An 11,285-nucleotide genomic window follows, 5' to 3' on the forward strand; every position below is an offset into this window, starting at 1 on the left:
TTTCCACACAGCTGACAGTTTTACCTGTTGTAGTTTGTTCAAGTTGTGCACAAAATAGACTGCTTTTCTGCACTTTTACTTCGCACGTCTCTCCGTCATTTTCGCTCTCTCTCATGCCGCCACAACTGGAGCCTGCTTTTAGCAGGTGTGCCGTCAACGCTGGTGTTCGGCAGAGATGAGGACTGTTTTTCCTCTAAAACTTTGATGTGCATCGTCTCAGTTTATTACGTCAACATAAACAAAAGATGTGATCGCAAAACAATGAGGGAAAAAAGGAATTACATGCACATTTTTAAATCATAACATGTAAATTTATACAGATGCCAATGGCAAAAGTATCACTCGCAAACTAATATTTTTGGTCGCAAATGTGACCGTTTTAGGCGCAGTCTGGAGCCCTGAGTATCTTGAATTTAGGGGGCATTTTTATTGATTTTGGTGGCATTTTTGCCCCAAGTCCCTATTCATTTCTGACCCTGCACTGAATGCACATTTACAAAGTCATAAAATATCCAAAATAATTCAAGATATCAAATTGTTTCCATTTTTGACTGTAAACGTTTTAAAAAGCTAATGCTAAAAATACCACTTAATTTACAACTAATAAATTGTGTAGACTACAGTCTAATTACGACACTCAAGTGACTGACATTTCTGATATTCATGGCAACTAGGCTTTTAAAATCATGTCATACTTTTGAATATAAGCTGATGAGATTTATAACCACTTCATATTGTCCCTAAATCCTTAATTGGTGGAATTACTTTCTGTGACATCTCCATCTTAAGTTACCGGTTCAGTCCCCTGTGGAGTTACCTGAGGTTAAATGCCCTGCTCAAGGGCACGGTGGTGATAGTTAAATTAATGTATCTAAAACCTTCCAGCTACCAGCCAAGATCAATTAACCATTAAGCTACAGCACTCAACCTAAACAATGTGAGCGGGATGGTTACCATAGTGGGGAATGATGGCCCAGGCCATGGCAGCAGCGTAGATGCCTCCAATCATAAATAGTCCAAAATATATTTTAAAAAATACATTTTGCATTCACCCAAAAGACAGAAAATGTATTTTCTTGCATTTGTGGCATTTGAAGGAATAGACAAAATATATTTTAAATTTAAAAAGTATATTTTCACATATATTCTACATGTATTTTGGTCAGAAATATCATGGCACTGAAAGTAAATTGCAGGCAGCAACATAACAAAATGTAAAAAACTTTACTTTTGAATTGAATACTTTTGCAAGGCACTGTAGACAGACAGATAGACAGATAGATAGATAGATAGCATACTGTATTTCCTTATATATTTTGGCATTAGAATTAAGAGATGAATTATTTATTTTAAATGTAAAAATTTTTTTTATTTTTTTACATGTTTTTTGGCAAGAGATATGGCATTAACATAAATCACCTCTTTAAATGTTATGATTAGTATATATGTATAAGCTGTACACACATATTGGGTAAAACCCACTTTAATTTTTAACTATATTGGACTACATTTAGTAATACCTTTCAGTATTGAATGAATTGCATTTATAAACATTTCTCTTCATTTCACCATCAGAACCAACAGCTATACTCTGATGAGCATCTGTGCTGGTGTCTGGTGTTTCTGCAAGATCTGCAGGTGTTTAAGATGGTGCTGCAAATGCTGAAGTAGCATTAAAGCTGACTTTGTGAGGCAGCTGTCAGCACTACTTTTCTCTCACCTTGGCCTCATAATGGGCCACTATGGCGGACAGCCGTGATGATGAGCCTTAATAGGCATCACTGCAATGCAGCACAGGGGTCTGTTATCTCAACCCCTCCTCTCCAGGGCCCATCGGCTTACACTGCACAGGACATGCCCGCGGCTCTCAGCACCTCTGACTGAAGAGCTGTGTCCATTGGGCAATGCATTAGCGGAGAGGAGTAACACTAAAATGGGACATTGGGATTTAAATATGACAAGACCGCTCTGTGCTCTCTTATTAGCAGCAGAAAGTTGTGTTTGCAATCTGGATTGAATTTGATGGGATAAAATAATGGGTAATGCAAAACAACATAAAGACAATGGTGAATCTGTCAAAGCATTTACTGGCAAAAACTGTTTACACTGCAAAAAAAATAAAAATTGGTAACACTTTACTTGAAGTATTTATATATAATGCATTATGAAGTGTTTATAAAGGATTAAATATGCACTGTAATGCCTCTTATAATGTATTGTATGATCTTATGAATAATTGTAACCACATTTATGATACATTTATAATATGAATCTATTTATTGTTAGAAAGTATTATGCATTACCCTGCATTGCACAACACCTGCACTGTTAGGTTTTTAATTGCAGTTATATATGAAAAGATATAATGTATTTAACATACATTATGAATACATTTATAATGCATTATACATTTTAGCATATATATATATATATATATATATATATTTAAATAAACAATAAAACGATATTTTTCTAGTAAACAAGACAAAAAAAAACAAAAAATATTTTTGCATATTTTTGTTGTATTAAATGCTGTTTTAATTGTTAAAGAACAACTTCACATTATACAAAAAAATTTGTATTGTTTTGTTTAGTGTATACTATAGAAAAGGTGAAAGCATGGTCATATTCTCAATAATATTCCATAAACAATGTGTACAGCGCTTGCATTCTGTGGAACTCTACAGCACTTTATTCTGAATTCTGCACTCATGTAGGCCTGTTTATGACCTTCATAGGCAATGCTGCAGAGAACATTTGCTAGGGAGACCTGAACAATAGAGATGACAACACTGAACACATGTGCTGTGTGATTTTACACAACTCGCTCACCTGACAGCATTAATAAACACGGCCGCACTCGCGGTTAACCACGTGTCTTGAATTTAAAGGGAAGGTCTGTGTTTCACGCTACTGCTGCAACACTGATGCTACACGACCCAGCCAATTAGGGCTAGGTGATGGTTGAGTGGGCGGGGCCACCTGCATTATGTCACAGGGGTCTCAGAGGAGGAGGAGAGGGGATGGGCGGGGCAAGTGCCTAGAGACTGTTGACCTCCGCCTCCTCTTCCTCCTCAGAGAGAGAGAGAGAGCAGAGGGGGAAGGGCGAGAGAGGAGGCTGTGATTCTCCCGCACAGTGACAGGAAAGCACACAGGCTCCAGTGTTGAGGAAGTGAGGGGGAAAAAGAGAGAGAAAGCGGGGGAGGGGCCGGGAGACTATTTATAGAGCCATTTTTCCTTTCTGCCAGTGTGTCTATGTGTCACAGATGAGAGGAGCGCGATGGACTGTGGCAGGTTTGTATATTCTGTTCTTCAGTTACACCCGAACTAATGTGCCGTTTGACACCCGGTGTTCTGGTGAGAAATAGGCTAAATGTGTGCTGTCAAAGGTACAGCGGCATCACCTTTAGTGCATCTGCTGCCATCTATCTATCTATCTATCTATCTATCTATAGCATCAATCCATCCAACAAATTCAATAAAAATCCATCAAACCATAAAATCTCCCTAACAGCTGATTTGTCATAACATTTTTTACTTTCAGTAGTATTTACATTTATAATAGTATTTTATCCATCGTATTATACTATAGTATTAGTATTTTTATACTACACAAGCAAATAATGCAGTTTCTTCTCGTTTAGGCCTCATTCATTGCGTTTAAAGCTATAGAGAAACATGCAGGTTGACTGCTGGGTGCAGTGAGCAGAAACAAACCCCCGGCGGGCCATTTCATCCCACACATCCACGCTGTTGGATTTGATTGGAGAGTGTCATGTGACAGAGGCTGAAGCATTTCTGCAGCGGAACTGCAGCTGCGTGTGCATGGAAACATTTCAGCACTAGGACCCAGCAGAGATGCAGACGGCACTTCTGCATGAGTCAGGGCTGTTTTGTAACAGGGGAGAGACCAAGGGCCCTGCTCCCCAATGGCACTCACATACACACGCTCAGCTGAGACCCACGCAGAGTGTATCAATGAACAAGCACTGACATGAGCACACAACAAGCTCACATTTATAACCCAAGGTGTGAACCTTACGACCAAGAAAACACATCAATAATGTCCCAATAATCACATAAAAGATCATTTATCAAATAGACAACATTAAGAAACATAATGAATATGGTCTAAGAGCAGCAACACTTATGTGTGAGCATGCATGAGCACAGCAGTTAAAACTACCAAAATGTTTGTGGACATTATATAATGATAATACCTTGTTTTTTGGATATGTAACATGATATTCAAGGAATCCATCCATGCAAAAGGACTACCAGAATATTGACCACAAGGAGTCAGAACAAGCTATGAAAGCACACTGTGCTGTTCAGCATGTCTATTGTCAGTTAATTATAGCTCAAACTGCGTCAATGCTGCTTATTTCGGTTATATCATTCACAATTCTTCTTGGGATTGCAGTACTTTACATTCATGAATTTAGCAGACTTACAAAAGAGGAACACAAGCAATTTATCAAAGAGCCAACAATAATCATAATATAGTGATCTTTCCCTGATCACAGTACACAGCTTTGTCTTTTCATCTAATTTTCAAATACTTTTTTTAATTAAAACAAATTTTGTAGTGTTTTGATTCACATTGTAACTGGTTGGTTTGGTTCATAGCTTGTAACTCTTTAACAAAGTTTTTTTTTTTTTTTTAAATCTTTGGAAAAAATGAATGAGAAGAACACTTCCGGATATAATTCCGGTGAAAAAGTGGATGGGAAGATTGGGCATTAAAGCACTTTATAACAGAAACCACAGATAAAGGCTAATGAGCTGTTCTCGACTTACCCAGCATCCCTTTGTTGGGCTCAGACAAACACATGTCTTTCTCAGCACTGGGCAGTACGAAGCCGGACTGACAGATGGTGAAATGGGCACAAGATGACAGTGGAAATACAGACAGAATAAAGACAGTGGCCTTAAGATATATTTTGTTTATATGTTACAGAAAGCTATTTTCCCATGACCACTGGACAGAGATCTTATACATTTCTATACCTAATCTGGTTTGCTGGTCTTAGTTAGTCTTCCAGCTTGGTCAGGCTGGTTTTACAGGAGTTTTAGGCACTTTTTAGACCAGATAAGACCAGCAAACCAGCTTAGGCTGGTTTAAGATGTTGCAAAGGATCTAAACAGTATTGGCTTTCAAAAATGAAAAATTACATGTACAAGTACATACTTGTTCCAGTCTGACAGAAATTTCTATCTTCTGTGCAACACAAAAGAAGATCTTTAGGCAGAATATCTGAGGTTCTGCTTTCCATAATGCATTTCCAAAAATGCAGATGGTGATTTATATTGCTAAGCTCAAAAAAAGGGCCATGAAATATCATGAACAAGTAAAATATCATCAGCCAATTTCGTTGTAAGGAAAAGTGTAACTTGGACATTCTGCTTAACATTTCATTTTGTTTCATAGAAAAAGACAATCATACAGGGTTTGATTTTGAAAATTGTTAATTTTTGTGTAAACCAATCCTTTTTTTTACCATGAAAATAAATCCAGTTTCATTACATTTATTTGCAATACATTTAGGTTTTCAATCCTAAACATTTTCCCCCCAAAAAAAAAAATCAGCAGAAAGTTTCTCTTTCACCCTCTATATATATAGACCCAGCACAAAGTACAGGGTCCACTGGAAGCGGCCGTGGCCACACTCCTGGAGGATGGTCTCGTACTGCTGGGCTAGCTCCTCTTGGTCCTTCCTCCTTTCCCCCTCGTACTGCGCCATGTCCCGGAACTGAGACTGTCCCACTTCGCCCACCTGTCTGTCGGCCTTCTCAACGGAGTCATTCCTGGGGATGCCCTGGTATTCGCCCTCGTAGATCTCATCATCCTCATCGTGGCCTTCTGTGGAGTCACTGTGAGCTCCTTCGTCGTCGTTGGCCCTGCTGTTGCTGCGGTAGTAGCTGCCGTCCTGGGCCTGCACAGGGTAATCGTCATCATCGTCTTCCTCTTCGAAGCGGGTATAAGAGCGTTTGGTGTACTCGTCAGTCATCTTGTCCACGTGGCGGCCCACCTTTTTACCTGCTTGCCTTTTGACCTCTTTTGCAATGTCCTTAGCACCTTTAATGAATGCCGTACGGTCTCTGTAACCCTCCTCCATGGTTCAAAGTCGTGCGTTGATGTAAAGAGTGCTGGAACTGGGTGTCAGGAGCTGCCTGTTAGCATGTAGTAGAGTGAAGCTGGGCTGGAGAAGTTCAGGACCTTGGACAGCACCTTCTAGAGCTCAGAGCTCTACACAGCAGTCTGAAAATATACAAGAACACATGCTGTTATTCAAGATGAAAGACTGATGTATTAAAGCATTACTTTACAACATTAACACACCAATTTACAAATATATCATACATCACATAAGGTGACTTGTTATTAGGTATGGTAAAAAGATGGTCCAATGGTCAATGATGGTAAAATTATTGGGCAAATCGTGCAAATCTGTCATGAACATGTCCAGATAAGATATAAGATAAGATAAAATATTTGTATTAATTTATAAAAATATATAAAATACTTAAAAATGTATAAAGTATAAATAAAAAGTTTAACATTTTAAAGTATTTTTACATAATGCTTGTAATAGTTTATCTGTGCAGCATTTATGTACATATAAATAAAAATAAATCATGGCATTACAGTAACTATTTTATGTGCTTAATTGTCATGAAAATAATCTCATAATGAAAAAAAAAAATCATGAAAATGCAAAAAGTCCAACAAAAAAAAGCTTATTGTCTTAATGTAAAAAGTAACTTCAGCAAATAAAATTATTTGTTTTTGTAAGATTTGCTCTTTTAGATTTACTGAATCATACAGGTAGTCTGTATATTCTGAAGGTTAAAACCAGGTCTATCAGCTGCTATTCTAGCTAATCAACCATCATTTTTTTTATATTGACTTGCAAAACACATGATTTGTATGGCTTTCTGCTCTGTGCACAGTTTATCTGTTCATATCAATGCATTTTTCCCACAATATTAAATACATGACGTACAAGCTAGGTAAATGGTCTACCAGGTCAAAAACCAGGCATCTGCCAATCAACCATCTAACCAGCTTAAATCAGCTAATGACATGCTTAAACCATCTAGAAATCATGCAAAACAAGCTATTACACTGAGCTTGGCTTCGGCAGCATTTTCAAACAGTGATATTACCTGAATAAATTTGATTATGATTAATCAGCTTTGTGATAACAGCAAGAAAGTAATACGCACAGAATTAAAATTCTTGTAAGCTAAGAGAACAATTACAAATGACTACATGGATAACAGTGGCAGCATGTAAATAGGTGCAGCAGCTCACGGTGACCTTGTTTCGTCCAGTTTACATTCTGGAGGAAAACATTTAAGAAACCAATTGAGCCTCCTTGAAAAAGGGCAATTAAATTGTTCCCGAGGGAAAATCATAAAACAATCAGCCCGTGTTGCCTCGTACAATCTGTTGAAATTGGTCTGGATCCATTTATTGCATTAATAATCTAATATACATAATTGAGCCACATTAATATTATCTCAGGGGTACTTAGGAGCTCTACAGCACAGATAAAGATCTGTACAGAAATCTTTCACTGAACAAACCTGAAAGGGATGAGATTTAGGGTTAGGAAAGAAGAACCAGAGCTGATGATGGCAACACGTCTTTAGTGTCCTCACTATACAGCACAACCAGTGTAATATGATTTTTGAACAAATAACACTTATCAGCTGGTTCTTTTGAGTCAAAAAGATTAAAAATCATTCTTGTATTTTAAATTTTTGACTCACTGAATCATTCAGAGAGGATCCTGACGTACTCAGTAAATCAGAAGTCATAACTTTTTATCATGTCCAACTAAATAATATAATAATATTAATATGTAATATAATATAACATAATATACACCTCATTATATTAGGAAAATCATAAAAAATCTGTCACAATCATATCAGTATATATATATATATATATATATATATAAATGGAACATGGAGCATGTAGAATATTTATTTTATCAGATTTAATAATATAATATAAAAAATATAATGTAATATAATATAATAAAAAATATACATCTATCTATCTCTGTGTGTGTATATATATATATATATATATATATATATATACACACACACACCCACGGAGATATACATATATGTATACAGAGTTAAATAACGATTCCCATTCCTAATGACGACACTCTTCTTTTTTGTAAACTACATGTAAACAAGTCACATTCTTGTTCACATTCTCATCTAATTTGCCTGTTCTTTTCTCTCTCTCTTGTTGTGTATTCCTCTCTGAATAGAGCTCATCAGTCGGACGGCCACCTCTCAGCGTCCACATCACCCCGTGTCTGTGAAGATAATGAGCCGGCAAGACATTCGGCCTTCTCAGTGACAGCCAAAAAAAGGCAATCTGGGATATCTGTCAGCACTGCTCTACTCAACACCTCGGCCCAAGTCCTATTACGTTATCAGGGCACTGACAAGTGAATACACAGAAACAGACCAGTCATGTGGACTGCAGAGCTATAAATGCCAATAAAACTAATTGACGTGCTTCTCTTCTTACTCAGAGTAAACACTGCATAATGGGAGATGGTTGTAAAGCTATAAATGTCTGTAAAGGTGAATCTGGGGCGCTATGAGCTCATCAGCGGAAGCGGTTGGTCCAAGGGAGAAACGGCCCAGTTGGCGGCAGCAGGCATGGATCTGCCTTATGCTGTCCTCTGTAGTCGTTTCATTCTCACTCATACAATCCCTGCATGTTCTCTCCGCATGTGCACCTCTCTGCCAGTAGAGACCTGCGCTGCCATTGTGAAAATCATTTTTAATATTGATTGATTTCAGGGCTGATTAGACAGTGTTTGTTATAGAAAAATCCATGCAACCCAGACAGCAAGCAGTGTCGGCTCAGATCCGGCCCACATCTGGCCCGCATGGATTTCACATGGGCCAGATGTGGGCCGGATCTGGGCCAAAACTATGTTGCTGTCTGGGAAGTGGGTTCTGATGAGTATTTAATCGATACAGCACTGACACACGATGAAAATCATCAGCATTGCAGCACTCAGGGAAGATTTCATTCAAAATACACAAATATTTAAAATACACAAAATATATAAAAAAATTTCTTTCACTTATACTCATCCAGAGCCGATCCTCCCTATACGCAAAGTACGCAAGCTGCGTAGGGCCCCCGAAACACCAGGGGGCCCCCTTGCTCTCAAAGATGATTTAATTTTAGTATTGTTTTTGAATTTGGCCAGCGGTTATGAAAACATGAACGTTCATTTCTTTTAATGCGGTGTGCTGTCGCCCTTTCTACGTAAAAATCAGTAAAATTATGTAACGTGAATGTCATACAGTCTTCTTGCTCGAGACAAAAAAAAAAACGAGTTGCAAGCGTACCGAGCCACGGAAGAGACTCGTGCTTTCCGTGAGCGCGATTCGAGACGGAGTGAACACGGACAAAGGCATTTCATTCATTCAGAACATTCATAGTCTTGTTTTGGTTTTAGTGTTTATTTTATTTATTTTATCGTATTTTATCTCATCTCATTGAAAATTGGTGGGGTACAAACAACATTGGATTAATGGATTCCATTCAAAATATGGTCCTTCTTCTTCAACTATCACTTTAAAAACATTCGGAGTTTGAGAAATCCTTTGGTTACTGCGTTAAATGGTTCAGTTCAATCAAAATTTAAATTTTGACATTATTTACCAGGGTAATTATTATTAACTAAAACTGTTAAAGCATGTTTTGCAAAATAAAAGAAAATTAAAAAAAATAAAAAAATAAAAGAAAATAAATGCTACTCGGGCAACCAACTGAAATATGTTTAAGAACTAGATGTATTAAATGTAATTAAATAAAACTAAAACAGAAACAGAAATATATTAAACCTAAATGGTAATAATAATAAAAAATTTATAAAATATAAGAAAATAAAGAAAACAAAAGCTAATATTAATAAAAACTATAATAGTATATAAATAAATATTATTTAAAATAATACTAAAATAACACTGTCATTTACTCAATTTCGTATCATTCAGCAGAACACAAAATACAATGAACGTAATGAAAGTACTGTAAATGTGGTTGCCAAGCTCCAAAAAGTACCACTAAATCAGTAACACAACTTATTTCAGTTTCAACACAACAGCTATTTTTAAGTCTTCTGAAACCATATGATAGCTTTATGTGACAAACAGACTGAAATTTGGGTTGTTATATGCTCCACTTCTCCGCCATAACACCGTCAAAGAGATTTGAGAGCTATAAATGGGAGGTAAGATTTCAAATTTCAGTCTGATCCTCATACAAATCTACCATAACCATCCTGCAATATATTTAGGTGAGTAAATGATGAGAGAATTGTTCATTTATAGGAGAACTATCCCTTTAAGAGCTCTCAATGACATTCAATGTCAAACCAATAAACCTATGAATAAGCCGGGTAAACTAGTCCTGCACAGGCAGAGCACACTGGCTATGCTGCAGTATGGTTTCACAGTTCACAAATACATCTCATCTCTATTCAGGTCTGCAGACGGGACAGCAATAGTGGCGTGCAGGAGCAGCGGTGTGTGTGAGATGGCTCTGCTGGGAACAACAGTCTTCCTCTTGGAGGAACACTTGCGTTTCAATTAGACTCGTACAGGAACACATGTCAGCACTAAAGAACAGGGCCTAAAAGCTCTGTGAAGCAAAGTCTGGGCCAGAGCTGTCAAATCTACTCGCTGATACACTGCCCTATGCAATATGAGATTAGAGGCCTTTTAGATGTGATTTAGGACTGCGGTAGATCAAAAATAGAGTAAAACACAGACAAAGTAGACAGTGCCCTTCTTAAATACAATAATAAATGAAATTTCCTCTAGATCTGCTATGAATCAAATAGAGATGGAACACTGCAAAAATACTTGCCTTTTATATTTTTTTATATACACACTATGTTATGGGAGCTTGTTTCCCCACGGAATTAAAAAAAAAATTTAAAAATAAAAGATTGTGACTTTTTTCTCAGAATTGCGAGATATAAATTTGCAATTTGCAAGTTATGAAGTCCAATTCTGAGTAAAAAAGTAATCTTGTAATTCTGACATTATAACTTAAAGGGGTCATATGATGCTGCTAAAAAGAACATTATTTTGTGTATTTGGTGTAATGAAATGTGTTTATGCGGTTTAAAGTAAAAAAAACACATTATTTTCCACATACTGTACATTATTGTTTCTCCTCTATGCCCCGCCTTTTTGAAACGCGTCGATTTTTACAAAAC

General features: G+C 37.0%; 1 protein-coding gene across 1 annotated transcript in view; it reads right to left on the minus strand.

The window, feature by feature from the left end:
• LOC107726650 (synaptic vesicle glycoprotein 2A-like) overlaps positions 1–11,285 on the minus strand; it is a 34,272-nt gene that overhangs the window by 13,017 nt on the left and 9,970 nt on the right. The window contains exons 2-3 of the mRNA XM_016536312.1: positions 5,627–6,262; positions 955–1,011 (exon numbers count right to left, since the gene is read on the minus strand). Of these exons, the coding sequence (XP_016391798.1) occupies positions 955–1,011; positions 5,627–6,119 (550 nt within the window). The 5' untranslated portion in view covers positions 6,120–6,262. The remainder of the gene's footprint in view (positions 1–954; positions 1,012–5,626; positions 6,263–11,285) is intronic.

Source organism: Sinocyclocheilus rhinocerous, unplaced genomic scaffold (genome assembly GCF_001515625.1).
Source record: "Sinocyclocheilus rhinocerous isolate Xijiao unplaced genomic scaffold, SAMN03320098_v1.1 scaffold5, whole genome shotgun sequence".
In the NCBI taxonomy this organism is placed as follows: Eukaryota; Metazoa; Chordata; class Actinopteri; order Cypriniformes; family Cyprinidae; genus Sinocyclocheilus; species Sinocyclocheilus rhinocerous.